Source organism: Camelus ferus, chromosome 16, assembly GCF_009834535.1.
Source record: "Camelus ferus isolate YT-003-E chromosome 16, BCGSAC_Cfer_1.0, whole genome shotgun sequence".
Taxonomy (NCBI): Eukaryota; Metazoa; Chordata; class Mammalia; order Artiodactyla; family Camelidae; genus Camelus; species Camelus ferus.
Genome location: NC_045711.1, coordinates 48749790 through 48775840, shown reverse-complemented (window position 1 = coordinate 48775840; position 26051 = coordinate 48749790). Strand labels below are relative to the sequence as shown.

At 53.2% G+C, this 26051-nt stretch overlaps 2 protein-coding genes across 10 annotated transcripts; one reads left to right on the top strand and one right to left on the bottom strand.

The window, feature by feature from the left end:
- Positions 1–7332: 7332 nt before the first annotated feature.
- On the bottom strand, positions 7333–21708 carry LRRC3C (leucine rich repeat containing 3C). 3 transcript variants are annotated; one of them, XM_032457936.1, is made up of 5 exons: positions 21688–21708; positions 10171–10448; positions 9852–9914; positions 9418–9468; positions 7333–9050 (listed from the first exon to the last, which is right to left on the bottom strand). In XM_032457936.1, the coding sequence occupies exons 1-5, from the start codon at positions 21691–21693 to the stop codon at positions 8249–8251; spliced, it is 1200 nt and encodes a 399-aa protein (XP_032313827.1). In that variant the 5' UTR covers positions 21694–21708; the 3' UTR covers positions 7333–8248. The 3 variants fall into 3 exon arrangements, with proteins under 3 accessions (XP_032313827.1, XP_032313826.1, XP_032313829.1); XM_032457935.1 differs by lacking the exon at positions 21688–21708 and adding an exon at positions 11119–11145; XM_032457938.1 differs by lacking the exons at positions 9852–9914; positions 21688–21708 and adding an exon at positions 11119–11145.
- On the top strand, positions 19408–25865 carry ORMDL3 (ORMDL sphingolipid biosynthesis regulator 3). 7 transcript variants are annotated; one of them, XM_032457946.1, is made up of 4 exons: positions 19408–19513; positions 22766–22965; positions 23686–23837; positions 24237–25865. In XM_032457946.1, the coding sequence occupies exons 2-4, from the start codon at positions 22792–22794 to the stop codon at positions 24370–24372; spliced, it is 462 nt and encodes a 153-aa protein (XP_032313837.1). In that variant the 5' UTR covers positions 19408–19513; positions 22766–22791; the 3' UTR covers positions 24373–25865. The 7 variants fall into 7 exon arrangements, with proteins under 7 accessions (XP_032313837.1, XP_032313838.1, XP_032313836.1 ...); XM_032457947.1 differs by having other exon boundaries at positions 19410–19586; positions 22771–22965; XM_032457945.1 differs by having other exon boundaries at positions 19411–19586.
- Positions 25866–26051: the final 186 nt, after the last annotated feature.

Sequence of the window (26051 nt, the reverse complement as noted above, 5' to 3'; positions counted from 1 at the left end):
CTGAACACAGTAAAACCCCCAGACTCTTTTATTATCTCCTAAAAAATTTTAAGTTTTCTTCCCCAATTCCCAGATCAGCTTTGGAGCCCAAGACATCTCCAAAATCCTAGCTGAGCAGACACTGTTCGGTGTCTTGTGACACGTCCTCAAATCAAAGCTGTGCTGAGGAACTGAATGCGCCCTGAAGTTTTCATTTTGCACTGGGACTCATAAATTATGTTTTAGGTCCCTCTTGGTACCTTGGGCCCAACTCAGTAGGCCTGTCAGTCACATCAGTGACTGACTCCATCTCCATTCTAGATCCTCACCACCCAGAGCCTCCAGCAGGTAGAAGATGTGCCCAGTCAGTATGGAATTGAGTTTGCTAGAAGTCTCCTGCAGTCATTCGAGGACTCAGACCATGCGCCCCCCGCCCCGAAACTCTCAGAACCTATGGCTTGTTAAAATCTAGGGTCCCATCTACTTGACAGAGAGATGGGAAGTGATCAGCTAGATACTTCAACGGTTAGAGAGACAGGGAGATCCCCTCCTCAGGGCAGGAGCCCAGTCTCTCTTAGCGTAAAGAGGCCTTCCTCGAGTGGACGAGTGGACATGCTGGATGACAGCTCCCTGAATAGGAGGCCAGTCACGCCCCATTCAGCCTGCATCTGGCTCCTACGGCTCGTAGCCCCGCCTCCGGCGCGCAGGTCTAGCCCTCACCAGTTTAGCCCCTCCCCATCTCCCGACTCCTCCCCCTAGACGTTTTAAGCCCCGCCTCTCGCCCCGCAGGACTGCAGTCACCACTCTAGCGTGCTCCGGAAGTCTCTATCACCTCGCCCCAAGACTCCTGCAGTCCCGCCCACTCCGCCGCAGCCCCGCCCCCGCTATGTCCCACAGCTCCTGGGCCTCAGGGCCTGACCCAGTCGTGCCAATCCTTCCCTCAGCCCCTCCGTCCGCTGTTCCGGGTCAGGCCCTTAAGCTACAGCAGCTCCTCCTCCACCTCAGCCTGCAGCTACCGAAACCCTGTGGGCTCCCAGGGGACCGGCTCAGGCCCAGAGCTTTGCGTAGAGGACAGTGGTAACGAGGACCATACCCTGCTCCTCCTGCCTCCACATAACTTCACCCAGAGGGCCCCCCACCCCAGGCACAGAGTCCTCCTTCTGGGCCTTGGTGTCCTGTGCCTCCCTCAGGTACCCCTCTCCAGGGAAAGAGGATCAGGGCAGGGGCTGGTGTGGAGTGACAGGGGAATTCAACTCCTAACAGTATTTTTCGATGGAGTTGAGGATGTTGCAGACTCGAAAGGGACCAAGGGTGACTGTGATAGACGGAGATGGAGGACAGAGAGCCTCTAGGGAAGAAGGGTCCGCCTGCCCCGTGGTGCAGCCCTGGGTGGGTCCAGACTCATCACACCTAGAAGAGTGTGGTGGAGGCTGGGGGCAGGGGGAGGATGTACTTAAAAGCCCAAGAAACCAAACCTGTGGCTGGGATCCCCAGCATCACTACGTCATGTCAAAGTCAGAGAGACCCCTCTGCATCCCACCCACCATCCTGTCATGGTTTTGAGAAAGGGCTCCAGGCTTGTGTTCCTCAGTGGGCTGGTTTCTTTCCTTTGCTGGAGAAGGCGGGGGAGTGGTGTCTTTGTGTCCTCACCTTCTAAGACTTTGTCCGACTGCCCTCATCACATTATGGGGTGGGAGGGAGAAGAGTCCTTTAGCTTCTCTCACCTTCAGAGGGGGACATTTTTAGATTCTGGTCTTTGAGTTGGGAGGATGTCTGTGGGGGTCAGAAATGGATCACTGGCTGTCACTGATTCCCTGACTCTTCCTGGCCTGTTCTGGCCGGCTCCCCTCACCACATAGGCCTACATAGGGTGGTCTCTGAGCGGGGAGGAGTGGTGGGAGGTGCAGGCACTAGGGAGCCACACTGAAGGGGTTGGGAGGAACCTGTGGAGGGGCTGTAGATCACCAGCTGGTTTTGGGAACAGACCCTAAAGAGGAATAGAACACCCTGATCGCCCAGATTTCAGCCCCGAGGCAGGGGGGACCGACCCTGGGCCGTCTGCCTCCCCTCCTCTCCTTCAAGTTCCACTTGGCTTCCACCTGGCTCACTCTGGCTGTTCCTCTCGGTGACTTCCGCTTGGGGCAGGTGGTGGTGGTGAGGGGATGGGAGAGATGTGAAGACAGGGGATCTTGGCAGAGGGGGCAAGAACTCTGGCAGGGAGTGGAGCTGTGAGGGGAAAGCACCGGCTGGAGTCTCAGAGCCTGGGTTTTGCTCACAGATTCACCACCGAGTAGCTGGTGAGTCACTGGGCTTTTCTGAGGTAGTTACCCAAACACATGAGAAGGGGTTTGCTGTAGCAGCGTCACCTACCTCACAGGATTCATGTGAGATATGAGATGCAAAAGTCCTTAAAAAGAGAAGAGTGGTACTGTAAAAGGTGGGAGGCCATTGTTAGAGGAACTGGATGAGAGGCAGGCATGGATGGGAGAGAAGGATGTTAGGGTGCCTTAATGACAGGCAAGGACGCAGGGGAGACTCAGGGGCTGTGGGAGGGAAGGAGTGTGTATATGGATGGGGGGCAGAGCAGAGAAACCATCTTGGAGATTCCTGACTTTTAACCCAGCAGCAGTCAGAAGGGAGATGGAATGGCTCCTTCAATCTTGCTCCCTACCTCCAGGGTGGCTTCCTTCAGCATCTTCACAGCCTCGGTCACCATGTATGGATAGGTTCTCCCCATGCTCCTGAAGCTTCTTCAGCTGGGTGGGGTGGAGCTGGCTCTGAGTGGGTGGGGCTCTCTTCCTGCCTGTGTCCAGCTCCCTTGGTTGCATCTCCGAGTCCACCATCGTCTCCATCTACCCCTCCCTCAACCCATTCCCTTGGAAGAGGAGTGTGTGTGTGTGTGTGTGTGTGTCTCAAAAGGACAGGGGGTCTGTGGGTTCTAGTCCTGTTTTTTCCCTGACTCCCTGTGTGACCTTGGACAACTCACCATCCCTCTCTGGGCTCTTTTGTAAAATGAAGATCCCTGCCAGCTCTGACAGCCTGTGCAACTTTAGGTCAGGGCATGTCTCTTAGTTCCAGCCCCCTTGGCTGGCCTGGAGTCCTCAACCTGCCTCCCTACCCCACTCTGCAGCTCCCCTCTTCTTAGGTTTTCCAGATCTTCTGCAGTGCTGAGGTTTTCGATGTCCAGGATGACATTGGCTGCTGACTGTGACGGAGATATTCACCAGGAGCTCTACGGCTGCAGCCTGGGTGATCTCGGAGTCTTTTCCCAGTTCTTTAGGGCAGACACAATGCCCTATGCTTGTTCCCACACATCCCTTGAGGGAACCATCCTTGATGGTTTGACTCTGCATGATAAATTGCCTGTGACTCCCTAAATGAATGAGAATTGAAGGCTGACCTCAGACATTAGTTTAATATGCATTCTTGAGGTGTTTTTTTTTTTTTTTTGAATGTTCTGAAAGAGGAGGATAGTAATTGTCATAAGTGCAGAAATGAGTATTGTGACCGGATGGAGATAAACTGGATTCCAGGGACCTGAGGCAAGTGCGTGGGTGCGGTGGTGATTGTGGGACATTAAATAGGGACAGAGAGACAAGAACAGAGAAAGACCATGATGTGCTGACTTGTGCTGGAGACTCCAGAGCCGTCTTCACCCATCCAGAGGGCTGTTGTGTGCAAGAGAGATGGGAACTACTCGACACAGCCCCAGGCCAGACCTTGGTGCCATGGGAGGAAGGAGGCAGGAGGCAGGCCAGGTGGAATGAGCCTTTTCTCCACCATCTTTCCGCATCGTTAACTTCTGCCCTGATTGGAGGGAAACTTTCTCAAATGCATCACCTGCTTCCTGTCCCTGAGAGTGGACGCTCCAAGATTTGACCTCTTTTTACAGGTAAGTCAAAAGTCCATGACATTAGTATTATGCATTTTGCCAATGTCCATTGGCCCTCTGGAGGTGAGGAGAATCATTTGTCCCCACAGGGCCATTTAGAAGACAGTAAAATGCCCTACTGTGTGCTTTTTTGAGTTTTTCTTTTTAACAGTGATTTGGTTTTTTAAATATTTTATTTTATTTTACCCCTTTAATGAAGGCACTGGGGATTGAACCCAGGACCTTGTGCATGCCAAGCATGCGTTCTACCACTGAGCTATACACCACCACACCTGCTTTTTTGAGTTCTTATAAATTCTTTTAATAATGGCCCGCCCTGCTGCCAGGCTGTTGTTTCTTACTGCTGTTGTTCTGTCTGTGTGTCTGTATATCTTCACATATACTGCTTCTATCCTGTTGTATGTGGGAAACCAGAGATACAAAATTATTGGAACTCAGTGTAAAATAAGATTTTAAAAAATGGGTAAAATAAATGGGTTCTAAGTGCTCCTGTGAACCAAGTACCTGAACCTTAGTGAGTGTTTGCTTTAGATGCCCCTTCTAGGCTCACATGGCCCCAGTGCACGCCTCTGTCCTCTGGGCCGCCATCATTGATACACTAACTGTCAGGTCCCCGAGGATGGGCTCCACAACTTCTTTATCTTTGTATCTGCAGGTTCTGGCACGTAGTAGTAACTCAATAAATGTTTGTTGAATGCATGGACTAGTGGTGGGATCTGTTTTGACAGCTCAGACGCCTTTGTCTGTCTGCTTTGTGTTCTGCCTTCCTGGTTTGGGAACTCATTCCTCAGAGGCAGGTGAGGTTGCTGATGACAGAGTCCCAGAGAGACAAGGGGAAACTGCTTCCGATTGGAACTCCTCATAGTCTAATGGGGGAAGTGCTTGGAAGGAGCTGCCTGGGTTCTTCCGGTTTTGATGCTGACCTCCCCTCATTCACGTGGCACTTGCAATGTCTGCACATGAGCCCAGCACAGGAAGGGTGGGGGCTGGGCCCCACCTGCCGCTCTTAACTGCCTCCCTCAGCTCCTGTGTGTTCAGTTTGTTCTTGCTTTATTTCCTTTGGTGGAGAACCAGGCTTTGGAGGTGCTTCAGTCTTTGTCTGAGGGATGTCTTAATCTCACCAGGTTCAGAGCTCCCCAAAGAGAAAGGACTCTATTTCTTCCATTAGTCTGGGGGTTCCCTGGGACTTAGGGTCACATCTCTCCTCCTCAGACTGGGGCACCCTGAGGGAGGGCAGCATCTGCTTTCTCTACCGCTCCAGCTTCCCTCCAGAGGGCAGGAAGAAGCTGGTGGCAGAAGGGCTGAGTGAGGGGCTCTCCTCTCCTCCCACCCCTACCCACTGCCCGCTGGCTCCAGGGTGCTGCCTGGAGGTGACAAGCTGGGGCCTGCCTTCCTAGGTTTTTGCTTCCGAGCTGGACCAGGCATGTGGCTGAGCTCTCTTGGTACCCGGCTGCTTTATTCCTGGCTCCGGCTCATCCAGCTGGGAGAGGTTGGTCTTGACATAGCGGGTCCCCCTTTCCTCTGGATCAGGCAGAAGGGCCAGAAGCAGACAGCAAAAATGAGGCAGCCCAGCTGTCTTGCCAGGGCCCTGGTGGTGTCTCGGAACACTGATCCTGTGACCCCTGGTCCCTGGCAGAGATAAGGATGGGGTGAAACCAGTTATGCCACTCCTTCCTGCCTGCCCAGCGGACAAACACAACCAAGAGACCAGGGTGCTGAGAGAAGGGCTTAGGGACTCAGTGATGGTTGTCCTAGCAGGAGCCTCTCTGAGTCTGGGGAGGCCCCATTTTGTCCAGTCTCCTGTGATGGGCTGAGCTGAAGCTACAGCTTCTGATACCCCCTCCCAACAAGTTCCCAACTGGCTCAGATGAAGGGGTCTTTCCCTGGGGAAGGGAGCCAATGAAGCATCTCCCTGTCACCTCCCCAACCCCCCATCTTCTGCCCCAATTGTCCTCCCTCTCCTTGACCTCCTGTCCTAGCTCTGAGAGGGAAGGGAATTTGAGCCAGAAGGGGGCCGTGGGGATAACTGTTGGAATGTTTCTTCTCCAGAATTCCAGGACCTCTCCCTGACCTGGGCTCCAGACAAAACTTCTCTCCCTTGATCCTTTCCCATCTGAACTCACCTCTGAGAATTGAAGTTAGGGGTCAGAGCAGGGGAACTGGCTCTTTGCAGAACTTAAAGAAGCTGTCTCTGCTGCTCAGGATGACAGGGAGTCGAACGAGGCTCCAGGAATGGGCACCAAAGATAGGGACACAGGGCCCCACCTGTCCTTCACCCTCCCCTCTGCTACAGGTCTCCACAGTCTACTTCCCAGAACCCAGTGAGATGTGTCCCAGCTTGATTCCAGAAGAGGGTGGCTGAGCAGACTAGGACAGATTCTGAGTGGCAGGGGAAGGACTGATGGAGGGTTTGATATGGTTGGGGCCAGGATTCCAAGGGCCAGATCAGGATATGGCTGGGGTGGATGGTCAAAGGTACAGGTACAAAGTTTGTACAAAGGTACAAACTTCCCACATCCAAGTTCTTTCCCCCATCCCTAAGCATCTCTGGAAATGGAGAGGGAGGCCCATGTCTCCTGAGAAAAGAAAATGGGGGAGGGGCCCCAGGTTTTTCTGAGATCATCAAGTTGAGGTTTCCTGGGTGATAACGAGGAAGCTCAGCCTTGGAGTGGTGGGAGGAGCCTCAGGGATCGAGCAAGGAGGGGAGGAGCTGGAAGGGAGACAGGGAAGTCAGAATGGGTTAGAAGGACCAGGGGAGGTGATGGATTCCTCTTTGCTGCTCCTTAAGTGTCCTACCAGTCTGCCCCAGGCTCTGCCACAAGCTGGGTGGCACCCTGATTCCATGGTTCTTATCTTCAGTTTTTACTGGGGCTCCTACGAGCTTCCCCAAAGTGGCTGTTCCCTCCATGGAAGCCACATGAGTGAGTCACCCTCCTAGGGGCAAGGTACAGGGTGTGTTGGCCCTTTTGGGCCTCTCGAGAAGCCTAGTTGGTGATATCTCATATGGCTCCCTCCCTCAGCCAACTCTGCCCTCCCCCTCTGCTCAGGAATTCTTTTGGTTAACTTTGAGCACATCTAGTTCCTCCCTACTCCCTGCTCAGACTTCCGCTGAGAGGAGAGACGGATTGTTAAGAGAGTCATGGCTCTCTCTCCCTTTGCTTTCTGTGCTGATGCCAGGGCTTTGCCCTCCTTCCCTCTACCCTGGTTGTCCTCCCTCCAGGTCGCCTCCCACCCCACATCCTTCCAGTTGCATCATCACTAATGCATAACCCCTGGCACCCCTGGCAGATAGACTCTGGTGTCAGGAGCTGGGAGGTAGGAGGGGAGAGAGGAGTTGGCACCCAGCCCATCGGGAGCAACCCTCACCAAAGGGGTGGTGGAGGTGGTGGTGAAAGTCTCAGCACCCTCCCCTTCCTCACTGCGGGGCCACACGCGTTCAATGAAATGAACAATTAGAGAGATCGGGGCATTAATGAAAGGACTTTATTCAATTGTCCAGTGATGTTCTGGGGATGGGAAACCTCCTGGCTCCCTCCCGCCCCCCACCTCCGTCTCTCTAGTGACCCATCCCCAGATCAGGCAGAGCAGAGACTGCTTTTCTCCCAAGGGGAAGGGTTCGGGAAGCCCTTCTGTGTATAAAGGACAGAGAGATAGGGAACCTCTGGAAAAGGAAGCAGGGAAGCTAAGCCAGGTGGACCCCAATAGAAGGTACAGGAAGAGGAGTCTAGGGCCCTGAGAGAGGTGAGAAGCACTGAGGATGCAGGAACTTTTCAGTAGAGGCAGAGGGAGAAGAGAGGAGGAGCCGGCTGGGTCCTTTCTGGCCTCACCGCCAGCTTGGTCCCAGCAGCCCCTCGCCCCTCTATGCACCTTCTAGCCCCCAAGTAGGTCTTGCCGCTGCTTAGACATTCAGAGTTCTTACATCTTCTTTGCCTTTGTCCACCGACTTCCAGCTGAGGGTGTCCCTCTTCTGCCCAAAGCCCTCCTCCTCATTCTTGAAGAGTCAGTTCAAGCATCCATCTGGTGGGTGAAGCCTTTGAGATCACTTCCGCCAGCCTCTTGAGCTGCCTGCTCCTACCTCTGAGTTGGCACACATACCACCTACTGTCATTCTCTGTTCTGTTGTCCCCCTCCCCCCGCTACCTAGACTTAGAAGCTCTGTGTCTAGCACAATCCAGGCCCACAGTAGGCACTGAAAACCTCAGGCACCAAAGATGGTGTTGGTTGAGAGAGAGATCAGGTGTTTAGGGGAGACAGAGGAGGAAGGGGGTGGAATTGGGGGATGGGAAAGGGCTGCAGAGGAGACAGAGGGGTTCGGAGGAGACGGGAGGGCGTAGAAGCAGGAGTGTGGGGCATGGGCCGGAGGAGTGGTCCTGGTCATCAGACCACTGTGCTGAGGGTAGAGGAGTCCTCAGAGCGTACAGGCAGCACGGGTGCCTGCTTGAGGGGACGTCGGGTCTCCTCCCGGTTCTGCCACACGTAGTGGGCCAGATAAGTCACCATGAGCACCAGCCAGCCCCCCATGGTGACCAGCAGGGCCACATCAGTGCTCCGCCGGGCCCCGCCCCGCCCCGTCCCACACAGCTCTTCCTCCCCTGCCAGTGCCAGGAACTCCTGCCCCACGAGGTCTGGTCGGGCTCCTGGGCCACACACAATGCCCGTCCCAGTGCCTGGTGCCAGCCTCACCCGCCTGAGCAGCTCCTGGAGGGCACAGTCGCAGCGCCACGGGTTGGCGGACAGGTTCACTTGGATCTGCAGCCCCACGAAGGCCTCCAGGGGCACCGAGGCCAGCTGGTTGGCAGAGAGGTCGAGGTGGCGCAGTGTGCCCTCCAGGCCCTGGAAAGCGGCACCAGAGAGGTGGGCAAGGACATTATGGGACAGGTCCAGCTCCTCCAGGACAGGCAGGTGCTGGAAGGCACCAGCCGGCACCGATGCCAGCCGGTTGGCATCCAGGTAGAGCTTGCGGGTGTCGTTGGGGATGCCAGTGGGCACGGTGCTCAAGCCTGCCTGGCTGCAGCGGAATGTCTGCTCCCCTGCTTCCTCGGCCACGTAGCAGCCCTGGAGAGCTACCCGGGGGCTGGGCACCACACCCCCTGTGCCTATCACCAGCAGCAGGGACAGGAGGTGACCGGCTGATGGGAGCATGGCCACACATTGGCATAGTCCTGGAGTGGAGTAGGATCTGGGGAAGGAAAAACCCCATCAAAGAAGAGTGAGTCAAGAGAATTCCACTCCCTGTGGCCAGCTCTCTCCTCCTCAAGTCCCCTTGGGGATTCTCTTTGGGCTGGGGCCTCTCCTCTGGGGGCTCTCCAGGCCTAGGCAACATTTTGGTTCTTTGGGGTCTAAGGCTCCTTACTGGGCCCTTTGGGTAAAAGGCCCCCCTGGGCCTGAGACTCTCTTAGGGTCTCTTTGCTTCTGGAGGGCTACTCTGCAAAGTCTCTTGGTCCAAGGCCTTGTTGGTCATTCTGGGTCTGGGGGCTTCTAAGCTTCTGCTTCTGCCCACGTATTGATTTCCTTCATTGGAATAAAGGCTTTTTCTGCCAACCTACCTGGGTGGCTGCCAGGTGGGCCAGGTAGGCACCAGAGGGCCTGCTTGGTACCTATGTGAAGGAGACGAGGAGGATGGATCAGCAGCTGGACTTCACGGCATCCAGCTAGGCTGGGTGGCTCAGACCCCACTTTCTGTGCCCATCCACCCTTTTCTGGGACTGTCCACCTCTCTGCCTGCCCCAGCTTTGTCCTCTCCGCCCCCTTCTTCCTCCCTTGTCCTCTCCCTCCTCCTCCCAGCCTCTCACCCCTGTTGACGGGAGAGCCTCCTCCTGTGCTGCCCTCTCCCGGGAAGTAGCCTCCCTGCTGCTCGGCTCTGGAGACCCGCTTCCTCCTCCAGCAGCCCTGCTTGCTCGTAGCTGCTGGAAGTTGGGGGTTGGGGCCCAAGAGTGTTGGGTTTCCTGGCATGTGACTCCAGGCCCCAGGTGTTGGATACCTGAGCCATGGCCTGGCCGGGTGATGCCAAGAGAGGGCAGATCCTGGACCCTGATGAACTCGGCTGTGGGAAGACCAGGCCCCAATTCCATTCCCTGTCTCAGGCTTCCCTTCCAGGCCTCGACGTTGCCATCCTCCATCCCTCCTCTCCCAGCTGGGGCTGAGACTCTGCCTCCTGGAACCTCTGCCCTTTGTCCAGAGCCTGGCTGAGCAGAAGGATCCCTGCTTGGCAGGACTAGGGTGGGCCTGTCTCACATCCACTGCCCCCAGCTCCATCCCACCCCAATTCTCCTCTGCCCTTCTACGGTGCCCCATGGCACCTTCTTCCATGGTGAGGAAACTTCCCTTGGCCTTTTCCTTGGAACACTTGTCTGTCTCTGGAGGACCTCATCTCCTGGCTCCTCACAGGGTGCCCAACCTGCTTGCCTGGCAGGGAGCACTGTGGCTCAATTCTAGTCAGTTCTCTGCGCTGTTGGTAGACGGCCCCTCCAGGAGTTGGAAGGAGTTCGTCAAGGTTTCCTAAGTCTGTCGTGGTCGTCTCCAAGCTTTCCCGCAGACGGTCTGTTCTGGATTGCAGCTGACTCAGGTTGTCTGTTTGCTGGAACCAAGTTGGACCTTTCACTCTCCCTCATGCCTGGGATCCAAGCAGGGCGGGGACGACTTACTCCCCTGGGGCCTCTTGATCCCGACCCTCCTTTGCAGCCATGCCTCCCCATTACACCATGTTCCACTGATGTCATGGAAGGGGGCAGAAGAGTCGGGGTCACAGAGATTTGCACAAAAGGAGATGGAGGTCATTTCCCTTCTGAGAAGGAAAACCTTACTGGATTTTGTAAGAGAATGTGAATGACCAAGATCAGACGTAACTGCAGGGCCCAGTGCAAAATGAAAATGTGGGCTCCTTGGTTCAAAACCGTTAAGAATTTCAAGGTGGCAACAGCAGCAGATGGTAAAACCAAGTGCAGGGCCCTTGTGAATGCAGGACTGCACAGGTGCCATGCTCCTGAAGCTGGCCCTGCAGTTGATCTTTGAACCAGCAATTTCAGAAGCGTGATGGAAGCTAGAATCAGATGGTAGGATACTGGGTGGTGTCATCTCTGGGAATGCCCTCACTGCTGACATTCTGGTGACATCAACAGGGTCATTTCTCAGACTCACATTAGTCCAAGGAATCAGATGAGACACATTTCCTGCACTTGGGCAGGAGAAGTGAACATTTTGTCTGTGGATTGCTTGTTAGTTAGGCCAGGCACTCCCCCACTGCTTACCTGGGGGTCCATTTCGGGACTGAGGCTACGTGCGGAATAGAAAGTACATGGAACCTTCCCAGTGCTCTCCTGTCACGCTGGGCTGGGCACAAGAGTTGAGCCTAGCTGTCTGTGGAGAGATTTATCCCCTTCTCAGGCTAGGGCAGCTACAGGAAAGAGTGGGACCGGGGTGTCTAGCACAGCAGCTGCAGGAGAAGCGGGAAGTCTGCGCACCTGGGAGAGCCCAGCCGGCTCTTGGATGTGGTTCATGGAGGGCGGCAAAGTGCAGGGCTCAGTAGAGAAGGGAGAATGGAGAGGAGGGAGGGCCCACACTGAGGACGGGGCACAGTGCAGGCTGGGAGTTGACGAGGTTGGAGCAGAAGTTCTTCTCCGCCATTCATTCATTCATTCATTCACTCATTCATTCAGTGAGGATTTCCTGTGAGCCCCACGTTCTAAAGGTCTTCGATAGCAGGGGTTAACCATGCACTTAGTGTGCATGTTGGAATCACTTGGGGGAGCTTCTAAAAATTAATCTCGCTTGGGCTTACCTGGACCCTCTGTGGATGGGGTCTAGGCTTTGGTATTTTTCAAAAGCTCCCCAGATATTTCTAATGTGCAGTCTGAGTTGAGAACTGCTGGTCTAGCGGGAGACATGGACGTGTCGACACACGTCTCCACAGTGCCCTCACGTGATGTCTGTGTGTACAGGAGCTGTGAAACCAGAGAGAGGTAACTCACTGGGGCAGAATCTGCTGGTGGTGTTGGGGAGGCAACATTCTACCTCCACCCAACTAGGGCTTTTCAGCTGGGCCCGAGGATTAAAGTGACATAAGACAGACTAAGAAGAGAAAAGCACACAAATTTATATGTCTTACATGACATGGGAGCCCTCATGAGGAAATGAAGACCCAGGGGGTGGGTGTAGCTCAGGGGTAGAGCACGTGCTTAGCAGGCAGGAGGTCCTGGATTCAATCCCCAGTATCTCCATTAAAAAAAAACAAGCCTTAAAAAAAATAAATTCTCAATGCACAAGAAAAATTAAGGAAATGAAGACCCAAGGAAATGGCAAAACATTAATACTTTTATACTAGGTTGAATAAAGGGAGGAAATTGTGAAAAAGTGACTAAAATATACAGAAGACAAGAATGATTTTAACAAGGTCTGTGCAGAATTTTCTTGGCTTTGATTCCCTACCAAATAATGTTTCTTTTCTAGGTACAGGGAGGGCATTTTTCACATGGGATTTTTTTGTCTCTAGTTTTCTAGAAGAAAAGGAGAGATTAGAATGCTCTTTTTGCATCTGCTGTTTTTTTTTTTTTCCCCTAATGTGCCTTTAGCTCAAAATAATCCTTATGCCCAACTGGCATATTTTGTGGGAGGTGGTTTATTCTGCCACCCTGCAGTATCTGTGCCTTACCTCCCACCCGGATAACACATGCTGATTTGGGAGTAGCAGTGCGTTCAGCCCCTCATGACAGAGCCTGATTGATCCTCTCAATTTATCTGAAATGCCGTTGTCCACTTTCCCAGCCACCTTTGCCATGGGGAAAATACGATCAATGACATGTAAGCAGAAGTCTGCTGAAGCAGTTTCTAGGTCAGTCTGATTTGCTCATGAGAGAGGATGGATTGGGGCCTCCCCTTCTCCCTATAGCTTTCTTCCTGCTTTGATCTCGGAGGATCAGCTACAGCTGTCTTGTGGCCATCAGGCAGCAAAGCAGAAAGGAAAGGTCAAGAGATTCACTGAGACGCTGGCCTGGATGTCACTGAGCCACTCAGCCGACACCAGCACCCACCGGCCTCTGGACTCATTATGTGAGGAAAACAACCCCTGCTTCAGTTCTTCTTAACTTGGCTGCACATGCGAATACAGGAAGTTTTGAAAATTACTTGGGTCCACCTCAGAGAGTCTGATTAAATTGATCTGACCTGTGTGCAGTGATGGGGACTTTTACAAGCTCCTTAGGGGATTCTGATGGCAACCCGGGGTCGGAATAATTCCTTTGCTTGGGTTTTCTGTTGCTTCCAGCTGAGAGCATTCCTACCCTGATACCCTAACTTCCAGGACATCAGGGAGGGCTCTACCAGGGAGTGACACTTGAGCTGGGTCTTTAAGGCTGAGTTCATCAGGTGGAGCAGCAGAGTATGTGCAAGAACAAGGGAGCATGAGAGGGCTTGGCTTCTCCTAGACAGTAGAGTAGAAGGGATCGTGGCAAAGGCTACAGCTAGAGTGGAGAGGGACCAGATCCCCGCGGTCTTGTACACCAGGTAAGAATTAGGACTTGGTTCAGTGGCTGATGGATTGAAGGGTTTTAAAATTAGCTTTGATCTTTGGATCACTTTGCTGGCTGTGTATGAGATGTATGGGTGGAAGAGACACCAGTTACTGCAACAGTCCATGTGGGAGATGATGAGGGCCTTGGTGGAAGCCATGGCATGGGACAGAAGGAGCTATGACTGGGGTGTTCCATCCTTTACCGTGGCCTGTGAGGTGCATGGAGAACCCCTAGGCCAGGCCCAAGATCATCAGATATTCGTGCCATTGGGCATGTCCTTCCCCAGCCTTCTTAGGCCTTTGGTTCTCTGGACCTCACGGCTTCTGAGATCCCTTCCAGCCTTATGTTCAATGTGCCTATGATGGTGGGGCAGGGAAGAGGCTGAGGCATGGCAGGGTCTGGCTCTCAAGTTCAGGGCCCTGGTAAATAGGCCCCTCAGGCCCCCACCCTGGGTGGGCTGAGTCACAACTCCAGGTGGAGTAACTCTCTCTCCAAGGGCAGTAACTCCATGCCCCAAAGATGTGACCTGGGAGGAATGAAGGTCAGTAGGCCTCCAGGTCCCTGCCTCCCTGATGTCTGAAGCCCCCAGGTCCAGCCTGGGTAGAGGAGGATAATGAAAGGAAAGGAGAGCCGGGGACCCATCTAACGCCAGTCTCTTGGGCAGTTTGAGCTGGAGGGGCAGCAAAGGTCTCTGTTAATCTTGTTCCTTGTGGGAAATGACCAAGGCTGGACACCCCTTGTGCTCACATCCTCAGATGTACTCTCTCATTTGTTCAACACACACATCCTGGATCTCTTAGGCACTGGGGATGTGGAGAGAAGCAGAACAGCCCCCAGGCGATGGGGGAGGATGGACATGTGCACCAGTCCAGCCGCCTGATAGCCTAGTGGTGGGCTCTGGCTGAGGTGCCCAGGGAATGAAGCAGTGGGTTCTGCATGGACAGCTGGGGAAGCCTTCTTGGAGAAGGTGACAGGTGAGGGATGGCCTTGCGGGACAAAGAGGAGTCTACCAGATGGACAAGGATAGGAGGACAGGCATTGTAGGCTGAGACAAGAGCCTGAAAAATGTGTGTTCTGAGAGTGGTTAGGGGCTTGGTATGGCTGTAGTTTGGGATCCTTCAGCTAACATTTACTGAGAACCTACTATATGCAGGAAATGCAAATATGAGTAAGACAATATGGAGCAAGCAGCCTATAGGGGAAGCGGATGTGTCACGGATAACTTAAATACAGCGCCCCCAGTGCAGGGGAGAAATCTTTACAAGGCACCTATGGAAACACAAGGGACACACGGCTGAGGAGGCCGGTGTGTGTGTCCAGGAATGGCTTTTGGGAGAAATGCCACTTAGCTGTTTGACCTTCAGCAAAATATTTAAACTCTCTGTACTGCGATTTTCTCATTTGTTAAGAGGAGACAATAAAAATATCTGCTTCACAAGGCTGTTTTAAAGATTAAAAGAGTTTGTACATGTAAAACTCTTTGCCTGGTGCGTGGAACAGAGCAAACGCTCAGTAAAGTTGGCTGTGATTGTTGCCGAAGGAGGAACTGGTGTTAGGAGGGAAAGGAGGAAGGTGACCTGGGGCAGTGGCTGCCCAGAATCTTTTTATAGCCATTGCCCTTTTGATCTGTAATATTTACAGTTTTCTTTTTTCTTTTATGAAGGGTTTTTTTTTTAATAATTAAAAAAAATTGAAGTATAGTTGGTTTACAATGTGTTAATTTCTGGTATACAGCATAGTGTTTCAGTTATACATATATACATATTCCTTTTCATTATAAGTTATTATGAGATATTGAATATAGTCCCCTGTGCTCTACAGTAGAACCTTGTTGTTTATCTATTTTACATATAGTGGTGTGTATCTGCAAATCCCAAGCTCCCAATATACCCCTCCCCTCTCTGTGACCGTAAGTTTGTTTTCTATGTCTGTTAGTCTGTTTCTGTTTTGTAAATAAGCTCATTTGTGTCATTTTTTTAGAGTGCACGTATAAGTGATATCATACGGTATTTTTCTTTCTCTCTCTGGCTTACTTCACTTAGCATAACAATCTCCAGGTCCGTCCTTGTTGCTTACAGTTTTCTAAATTGCTTCTTTTTCCATGGGAGAAAAATCTCAATTGTCCGGATCAAAGAAAACACAGATTGAAGGGTTCCTAAAGAACAGCCCGCTTTTGGTTCCCAGAGGGAGGTTCTTGGTTCCCTGGCCTTGGCTCTGGCCCTGGAGGCCCTGGCCAGCTCATCCCTTTCCCTCTGCAGCCCAAAATAGCTAACTACAGGGCTGGGCAAGGGGAGGAGAGCAGAGTGGCCACTGGCAAGGCTGCCAGTCCTGACACCCTCTCCTATTTCTCATCAGCCTGCTCGCTCTCACCCAGCACTCTGTCTGCCCAGCACCACTGCCCCCTCCCCTCCACTGCTACCACATGCCCATCCAAACAAAAACACAACAGCAGAAGAAATAAACAGCTCTTGGCTTCCTTGCACTTGTTCCGTGTGTGACCTCAACACCTCCCTTTCAGGGAGGAGGGAGGTGAGGTGGGGGGAGCAGAGGAATGAATTGGAGAGGAGTAGGCAGTAGTAAGATTCATTCCCTCAGGGGTCAGGGGAAGGGGCTCTGTTTCTTGATGCCCCACCTCCTCACTTCCCACCACTACCATCACCCCAGGAATGTGTTCCCAGCTTATTACCCGCCCACGTTTGCTATCTCGGCAAACACGAGTGTATCTGTGGCAAGCAGAGGCCACACCACCCTGCCAGATGGAAACGCCCCAAGGCTGGGAACATGTCTACTGGAGCAGACTAAGGAACTCCCAGAGGGCAGGGAGAGTCTGTGAAGGTGGCTCACGCTGTTTTAAAAATACAAACGCTTTTCATATTGAAATGAATAATCTCACATTACAAAGTTTGAAACTGGAGAATGAAAGAGATCACCCCAAAGCCCTCCATCCTAACACAAGATCTATTTTTATTTTATTGAATTTCCACAGCCTATAAAGTAGATGCTCAGATATCACTGGAACATGGAATGGATTAATAAAAGGAATACGTGTAGAACATTTACCATGTGCCAGGAATTGTTCTAAGTGCTTCCCACTTAATGACCCATTTAATCTTTACAACAACATGAGGTATTACCAAGATCATCAACATCTCTGTTTAGAAATGAAGTGACTGCAGCACAGAGAGGTTCAGTGACTTGCCTAAGGTCACACAGCTGATAACTATAGGAGCTGGGAGTTGAACCCTGGCAGTCTGGTGCTAGGTAGGATCATACCATGTTGATCTATTTCGTCTCATCATAATTATTAATGCATATGCAGGTTTATAAAAATTTTTTTATTATGGATAATTTCAAACATAAAAAAGCAGAGAAAACAATAAAAGGAATCTCATGTCTCCATCTCTCAGTTTCAGTAATTATCACCACATGGCCCAACTTGTTTCTTTTATTCCCCTCCCCTGTCCTTAGTCCAGATTATTTTGAAGCAGATCCACTCAGTGTATCATTCATCCACACGTATTTCAGCTCCAAAAGATAAGGAGGCTTTTTGATTTAAAAAATTACCATAATACCATATCATGCTTCAAGATGTATATTCATTACTATCATCCATTTGAATAGTTAGTATTCTTCAATAATATAATAAAGTCTTGTTTTAAAAGAAAAGTTGGTTTGCTTGAAGGAGGACCCAAACAAGGCTTGCGGTTAATCTATTGCTTAATTTCTTTTAATCTGTAAGTCTCTCCCTCTCCTTTTTATTTCTATTGTTTCCAATGTATTTGTTAAAGGTACCAAGTGTTTGTTTTGCCGACTGCATTCCTGGAGAATGCTTTCAGGCTATTTTGCATCCTGATATTTTCATATAACCTAGCAGACATTTTTCCCATACATTTTCACAACCATAGAGTACTACAATTTTTTTCTTGGGCATTTAGGTTGCTTTCAGTTTTCCACTATTAGACATAATGCTGGAATGACATCTTCACACACAGTACATGGCATGTACTTCCTTAGAAGATGCTACCAGAAATGTAATCACGGCTCCAAGTCTTGAATGATTTTTGAGCCTCCTGGCACTTTCACCAATTGTTTGTCCAAGGGATTATGCGTTCCCTGGCGCCATAAAAAAGTATGGTCCACTCACTCTGGACAGTACTTAGGCCTTTTCAAGGCTGAAGAATGTGTGGTGAAAGCATGGTAATCACAAGGGCAGAGAGCTAGACGAGAAAGATGATGCCAGTGACGCAGGCTAAATTAAGCAGAAAGTGATCCACAATTTACCACAAACCTAGAGTGAGTCAGTACTCTGTTCATTCCCACTGTGGAAAAAAAGAAAAAGCCTGATAACAGGAGCCATGAATAGGGCATGGCATGTCCAGTAATCTTTCCGTTAGGCTATGCATTAGTCCTGGCCCCATGTGAGATGTGGAGCCAGTCTGGGTCACTGAACTTCACAGAGAGTGAGGAGACCGATAAAGATCCAGAGAGCTTGACCAATTTCAGGGAGGATGGAAGACTCCTAGAGAAAAGTTGAAGCTGTCAAGTAGGCTCACTTTGGGAAAAATAGAGACATCTTTTTGGCCTCAATATTGGGGAGATTCCTACAGAAAGGACAACACTCAGTTTTTGCTTATGTCTTCAGGAGGCTGACTGTAAGGAAAGGGGCCTCCACCAGCAAGCAGGGACTTCTGTAGGACACAGGCAAAACTTTTTCAGACTCTGGGGTGATTATTTAGGTCTTGGGATGAGTGCTTTTGGGCTACTGGCCCTGGAAATATTTGAGAAGCTGCCAGTTCTCCTGCTCTGAGTGGTTCAGAGTGATGCCCACTAGGTGCCTCCAGGGGCCCCACTCCAGCTTTGTGACAACTGTTTCTTGGCAGCCCCCTGAGGAGGGGGGAATGAGGTCACAGAGGAGTGCTCCCCAGGTTCCCTGGGCCAGCATTCTCCTTTCTGCTTCCTCACCTTCATTTTAGTGCTTGTTAACAGCCAGTCAGGTTGGTGTGTCATGACATCACCTGATCCTACTATTCCAGCCCTACCATACATAGAGGGGACTTAGCTTCTGGGTCGGGGAAGTGGACACTACTCAAACAAGGCTCTCTTGGTGACATGGAGAGTGGGAGTGACCCAGGAGGCCTCAAGAGCCATTAAGTTCAACCTCCTACAAAAATTACCTCCTGCACTGCAACAAGTGCTTTACAAACATTCTTTTGCATTCGCACAACCTTGGAGGTAGGTTTTTTGTAGGTGTGGAATTGGAGATTAAGACAAGTAATTTGCCCAGGGTTATGCTGCTGATGAAGGAGTGCCTGCTAAATTTACCTGGCAGGAAAATCTATGTCATTTCCTTTAGAGAATGAAGAAAACTTCAGACCAGAGAGCCTCCTACCCAAAACCACACAGCTGATCTGATACTGGCACTCAGGGTCCTAGCTATTCATCAGGGCATCTTCCCTTGTCACATATCCTCTTCTGACGTCTAAATGTGGGGGTGCTGAGGATGTTGCCTGGGGCAGGCCAGCCTGCGTCAGGTGAAACTGAGGAGCAGATAGGCTGTGGACAAATACTGCCCTCCAGACTTTCATCCTAACCAACGTCGAGAAAAAACCCGTTTCCAGGAGGGCCCAAAGGGCAAAGGGCTGGGATAGTCAGTTTCTGGAGAGCCAGGGCAGAGGTAGTGAGGTGTAGCTGAAAAATTATGACTTGGGGTCAGAATCTCTGGGTTTTGGTCCAGGTTGGGACCCAGAGGCAACCTATGGCAAGTTAATTAAAACTCCAAGTTTCCTCAACTGCCAAACCGGGCAAGAGTAAACCCCTCATGAAGCCCGCGGACGCCAAAGCAGGAATTGTTATGCACCAAAGCAACACGATCAGATCTTTGTATGGCGCACTACCGAAACCTCCGTGCGGCCCCAGCGAGGCCTGGGCTGGAGCAGGGGGGAAAAACTACAACTCCCAGGAGGCGTCGGGCGGGCCGGCGCTGGGCGGTGACGCAATGGGGGCCGGCGCGGGGCGCTGATTCGGCCAGAGCTGCCAGCAGGGTAGCTGCTGCCGCGGGTTATTACAGCTGCTGGAGCAGCAGCGGCCCCCCGCCCCCGGGCACCCCTCCCGGGCCCTCGACCTCCGGCCCCGCACCGTGAGTCCGGAGAGGCAGCCTCGGAGTGGATGAACCGGGAGCCTCCTGAGGCTAGAAGCGGGCCGGGAAGGAGGTGGGGGCTGCTGGGGAGGCGCCCGGGTTTGGAGGGGACCGGGACTGTATGAGCGGAGGTGGAGGGGGTGCGTCAGCCGAGGAGGGGGGTACATCAGTCGAAGGGATGGCCAGACGGAAAAGAAAGTGTGAGAGGCCGGGGCTTCGCGGAGGAGCGCTCGGACTGGGGGTGGGGGCGGGGAGCAGCTGGGCTTCGGGGATAAAGGTTTGGCCTCTTCCAGGGCTGGGTGAACGCGTAGGGGCTCGGGGTGGGGCTGCGGATCTGGCCAAGCTCCGAGTGGGAGGTCCCAGCCCGGGAACGGAGCAGAGCCCCCCCCCCCCACCCCGGCTTGAAGTCCCACTCAGAAAACCCCAACAATAGTGAGGACTCCGTCTCCTCGCTTCACTTCTCCCGGTGCTAGTGTGGGTTCGCTCCTGTACTTGCCACCTTTCCATTCTCACCGTCCTCACGAGTTCAAGACAGGGCCAGAGCTGAGAGGTGAGCCACTGGCCCTACGGGTCGTGGGGTGGGCAGAATAAACATGGCATTGTGGCGTGCTGCCAGGGACTCCCCGTTGGGGTCCAGATTGTGGGCTTGGATGCTTTGTGCTGCTCACCCATAAGGCAAAAGATTTGTTGCCCTTGCTTAGGGGAGAGATTAGGAAGCGCTCATCTGGCTGCTCTCACTGTGGCCTTGGCTTAGGTGTCAGACAGGCTGGGCAGGGATATTTGTGTAGGAAGCCAGAGGGGAAGGGAAAGAAGGAGTAGGAAAGAGCTACCAGCAAGAAAGTAGTTAACAGAACAGAGTTGCTGCAGGCTCTGGTTTGAGGCAGGTTATGAAACCACATCAGGGACTGGCATGGGCAGCCACCTGCCAGCTATGGCGGCAGAACTTTTCTGCCTCAGCTGCTGTACGCTTACTCCACCTCTGCCAGCTGCTTCTCCCCATTTCTCCCCTTCCGGGCCATGGGCAATTGGTTATTATACTAGTGGACGTGATATGTACCCTTAGTCACACACAAGTCTCAAGAGGGCTTCCTGCTACCAGTCTTTTTCTTAATTTATTGACCTCTTCTGTCTTTTTGGGGGGGGGGTCTCCTGGGATTTTCTGCTGTCAGGGCACCTAGTGTTCAGGAAGGCTACAGGAAGAAGCTTCCCAGGGTGGTCAGTTAAGTCAAAGGTCTGGATCCCTCCTAGACTGATCAGACTTCGTTGGATGCCCTGTTACAGCCAGAAAGGAGTGTAGGATGATCTGGGACTCAGCAAGGCTCTTGGCACTCCTGGACAGAATACTAGGAGGGCTACAGGTCTGGCTACTCCTATACCCTGGTAGGTCTAGGGTAGGGAGAAGTGGGGAGGGGCAGCAGTTTCTGGTCAGACTTAGGGAACTTTTTCCTCTCTCCTTAATCAGTAGTTAAGTCTTTCAGAGCCCTCCTAGACTTCTTAGCCAGTCTCCCCCTCCTCCTCCTGCCAAGTGGAGGCTTTTGAATGTCCCAGGAGCTGTGTTAGGGTAACTGAAGCCCTAAGGCCCTGGAAGGTAAACAACCGAGCCAGTCCCAGTTTTCTAGTTCCTTGGGTTTCTGTTGGGCCCAGTTACCCAGCTTAATGGGCTGGGCTGATGGGCCCCAGGAGCATCACTACTTCTGGGATGCACCCTGGGCCATGTCATGTGTGTTTGTATGTTGGGAAGGTGTGTTTTGGGTCACATTTCCCCTGAGGTCTCTAAGCTTGGTGCCACCTGAAAAGAAGGAACTTGTTCCCATTATCCTGGAAGTAGGGAACTGATCCTTGAGAATTCCGGCTCCTAGACAGGCTCTGGGATCCTAGCCAGAGACAGAGGGCACCTGAGTCTGAGGGGGTTTGTTTCAGCAGCGTGAAGGAGGTGGCCTTCTGGGCACTTCAGGATACCCTCAGCTGGGACTCCTTTCTAACATCCTCAAGGAAGGTGGGGCTGTTACCATGGTGATGACCTTAGGGTCTTTATCAGACAGAATCTTCCCTCAGCTAGGGAGGTGAGCCAGTACAAAGATGCCATCTGTTCCTGCCTCCTGCTGGCCACAGGGCCCTCAGGGATCTGGGGACAGCTAAGCTCTGGACAAGGGACTGCTCCCTCCCCTCCTTACCTGCATCCAGGAATGCAACTGGGCTATATTGTTTCCTGGGCATCAAAGGCAGCTCTCCTGGTTCCTCCTGCTGTAGGACTTCTACCCTTGGAGCTGGGCAGGGAAGGTATGGTGCTAACTTACACCTGGAAACAGATGCAGGGGAAAGGAGGCCGAGGTGAGGATGAGGAGACAGAGAGGAAAGGGGCCAGGAGTGAGTCCACAGGTGTGCTTTTGTGTCCTTGGGAGAGGTGTGTTGATATGGGTTCCAGGCACCCGTGGGAGCTGTAGATGTTGGCCACGTCCTCTATCCTTGCCACTCCTCTAGTGGGGAAAAGGGCCATGGTGGTTTGGCAGCAGAGTGAGTAGCATCACGAGGGTTAGACTGAGTGGCTGCCAAATGGATAAAACATCTGGATGGGTTGTTTTGTGTCACCAAGAAGGAGGCTTCCAGGTCTGGGCAAAGGTTGTCTCTCATCTGTTTTCTCTTTTCTTCCCTTTCTCTCTTTCTTCCCTGCCAGTCCTCCTGGGTCAGGGCTGGGGGAGACCCAGGACTGGAGAATTAGGAGGGATGGGTAGAAGTAGTGACCCCCAAATATTTCACCCACCACTGCGAGCTCTTACCTCCTTTTATTCCTTCTGAAGGGGAGGGTGGGGGGCTCAGGGGTAGAAGATGTCCCATATCAGACCCTCGATGAGACAGAGTCCAGCAGGGTTACACTGAATGATGCTTAGGGACCAGGCCTCTTCTCCACTGGACTTTGTGGGAAGAGAGCCCTCTGGAGGGTGAGACTGAGGGACGGGCAGTGGTTTCTTTGCTCTGGGGCTGGATGCCTCTTGATGACCTAACCGCCCAGGCAGTCCCAGTGCCTGGAAGGGCACTTTCCTGATTGGATGATGTGTGGAGCAGGTTGGTGTTTATCCCAGTCCAGCGGTGGGAAATGAACAGATTTAAGTCTACACGGACGTTCTCTGGCCTCCTCACTGGAGACTCAAGATGGTAGAAGAGCTTGGAGTTCTCTGGGAGAGCAGGATTTGGAGGATGTGAGGGGGCAGGGAAAGTGGTGTGACCCGTCTCACCTGTGCTGCTTGTTTGCAGAACAGCGGCAGGAGAGGGGCAGCAGGATGAATGTGGGAACAGCGCACAGCGAGGTGAACCCCAACACGCGGGTGATGAACAGCCGCGGCATCTGGCTCTCCTACGTGCTGGCCATCGGGCTTCTCCACGTCGTGCTGCTCAGCATCCCCTTTGTGAGCGTCCCCGTCGTCTGGACCCTCACCAACCTCATCCACAACATGGTGAGGGCCTGCCTGCTGCCCGCCCTTGGGCGAGGCCGAGAAGTAGGAGGAGCCCCCCCAAACATGGGCCAGATGACAGCGTGACAGGCTGACAATATCAGTCACCAGAGCCCAGACCCAGCTCTCATCTCTGTGCCCTACTTCCTCTTATTGGAATAAAGTCTTCAGATATGTCCAGGGTCTGGGGGGGGGGCGGTGCAGCTTGTGGACCTCGAAGATGGGCTTTGAGAGCTGAACTAAGGGCCCCAAAGAGGCCGCAGGACCCAGGTGCCTAGCCTAGGGTAGAAATACCTCTTTCCCAAGCTAGGATCTCAAACCGTCTTCCCCTCTTGCCCCTCTCTGCTCCCTCACCACCTGCTTGCGACCTGGTACTCTTTTGGTGGGAAAACAGGGGCATAGTTCCTTCCTCTGAGCTTGTCCCCTCCCAGCTAGCACAGGGAGGCCACTGCCGGGCTGGAGGGGTGGCATCTCCCTGCTGGTTCTGCGGCTGCCTCCTCTCCATGAGTTCTCATGCCAGGCCTGCCCTCTCACCCAGTGGGTCTCCTCATTCTCCTGCCAGCCTCCCAGCTGCTCCAGCCTGACCTCCAGCCCACATCCCCCTGCCCAGCAGAGAGGAGCTCCAGATCACCTGGAGCCCACGTCTATGACTGGGGCGGAGGAGTTGAGCTGGAGGGCCTTTGGCCTTTTCTGTCCTCTAATGAAGGATCCCCCTGCTTCCAGGGCATGTACATCTTCCTGCACACGGTGAAAGGGACACCGTTTGAGACCCCGGACCAGGGCAAGGCGAGGTTGCTAACCCACTGGGAGCAGATGGACTATGGGGTCCAGTTCACGGCGTCTCGGAAATTCCTGACCATCACACCTATCGTGCTGTGAGTAGTCTTGGGTAGAGGAGAACCTGGGGCCCTGCAAGGCTTAAACTCTTCACCAGCTCTGGCTCTTGGCGTAGGAATGAGCAGAGGAAGGGAAGTCACAGTATCCCGGGGTCTTACGCTGGGCTCAGGCCTGTGCCTCCCTGGTCCTGCCTATCCTTGGCTGGGGCTTCCTTCCTGCTAGTGAGGTGGGTCCGCAGGCCTGGGTAGAGCAAGGGGATGGGGTCAGCGGGCGCTTCTTTAGCTGGAGGGATCTTGCCACCCTACTTCTGTTCCAGGGTCTTGCCCAGAACTCCTCGGCTGTCGGCTGTCGGGAAACTGCCCCTCCCCGTCAGGGAGTGAGGGAGAAAGGGGTCTCCCAAACAGAGTCTTACACCTCTCCCAACCTGCCCCGCCCAGGTACTTCCTCACCAGCTTCTATACCAAGTACGACCAGATCCATTTCATCCTCAACACCGTGTCCTTGATGAGCGTGCTCATCCCCAAGCTGCCCCAGCTCCATGGAGTCCGGATTTTTGGAATCAATAAGTACTGAGGGTGCAGCCCCTTCCCCTGCCCGGCATGGCGGGGGTCGGGTAGAAGCCTGTGCTGCGATGCTGAAGACAGATGGAGCCTTTGGGCACCTCCAGAGATGGGGGTTGAGCCTCTGGGCACTAATTTCCCCCTCACTTCCCCCAGTAGCGGACTTGAAGTAGCTTTTAGTGGGTTGGGGTGGGCCCCCCTGGGGCTCTGACCCTTCTGAATTTTTTGATCTTTCCCTTTTGCCTTTTGGTTAGAGACTTGGTGGGGGTGGTCATGGCATGGGCTGGGCTCCTGCGCTGAACACAGACCTGTGAGGTTGGGACAGGAGGCCAGGGAAACACCCTGCTCGCTGGCTCATCCTCAGACTGCTGAAGCACTTTAACCCCTGTGAGGGGAGCAGAGGGGACGGTACAGCTTCTAGACTGTTTCACTTTAATTCTTATGTCTTTAGGATGACACTCAGTTTGCGCTTATATATAAGCAAGTGTGGGACAGTGCCTCATCCCTCCGTGTAGAGTATTGTCTAATCCAAGTCAGACAGCTCCCGTACAACCCAGCTCACGCTGGGTGCTTGTAGGGGTGGGGAGGGTAAGGAGAAGGATGTGGGGCTGGGTGTGGACGGCCTGGTCCCAGAGGTGAGGGGGCCAAGGCTGCAGCCATCCTGGCCCTGGTGGAGGTGGGGAGGGGGTTTGGGGCAGGGGTGGGGATGGTGAATTGGGACTTAGAAGAGTGGGGCCACATAGCAGCAGGGGTTGGTGTAAGTGATGGGGGGAGGGATGGGACAGACCCAGCCTCATTCTTTGGAAAGTGGTCAGGGAGAGGGTAGGCTTTGGAGGAGTCATTCACCCACAGCATGGTGGCGGTAATAGGAAGGGAAGCTGCTGTGGGTTTGAAGCTCCTGGTTTGGCTTGGTGCAGTTTGGTGGAAGAGGCTCATGAGTCATCTTAAGCATGGATCCAATTTGACACCGTCTGCAGTGGTGTGAGGGGCATGGGGACACTGGGACAGAAATGATGAGTGGTGGGGCCCTTCTGCAACCTTTTCCTTGGTAACGTGCAGACTGGCGCCAGGCCGGGGTCTCTTGTGTGGCATGCACACATGGGGCTGTCAGGCTTTCCCCAGATGGGGTTGGTGGGCTGCAAAGTCCTGCATGGTCCCTGCTCAAGCAGGACAGTGGAAGGAGTGACCTGCAGGCGCTGCCTCCTCAGGCTAAGGAAACGAGGGGAGGGCAGGAGCCTGGGCTGGAGAGGAGGCGCTTTCTCTCTTCCCTAATCCGACTGGGTCTGTGCTACTTCCGAGAAAGTGTGGGTGCCAGGGCCCTGAGGGAGCGGGGAAGGTCACTGGCCCTGTTTTCTGCCTCCTGGTCCCCCCAACCCCCACCCCATGTATCATAGGGAACTTTCACCTCAAAATCTTTCTAAGCAAAGTGTGAATAGGATTTTTACTCCCTTTGTACAGTATTCTGAAAAACACAAATAAAGGACGATGTGTTCCTGTTTTGCCTGAGTCTGGCCTCTGCTTCCTGGAGGGCTCTGGGGGAGGAGGCAGGGCGGAGTTGGGGGGATGGGATTGTGGGAGCATCAGTCTGACCCTCCGGATGGTGGGAGGGACCCTGGGACTGCTGCTCCTCCTGCTGCCTCCCTCCCGCAGAGCAAGCTGGAGCGGCTGTATGGGCTGTGGGAACTGGCCGAG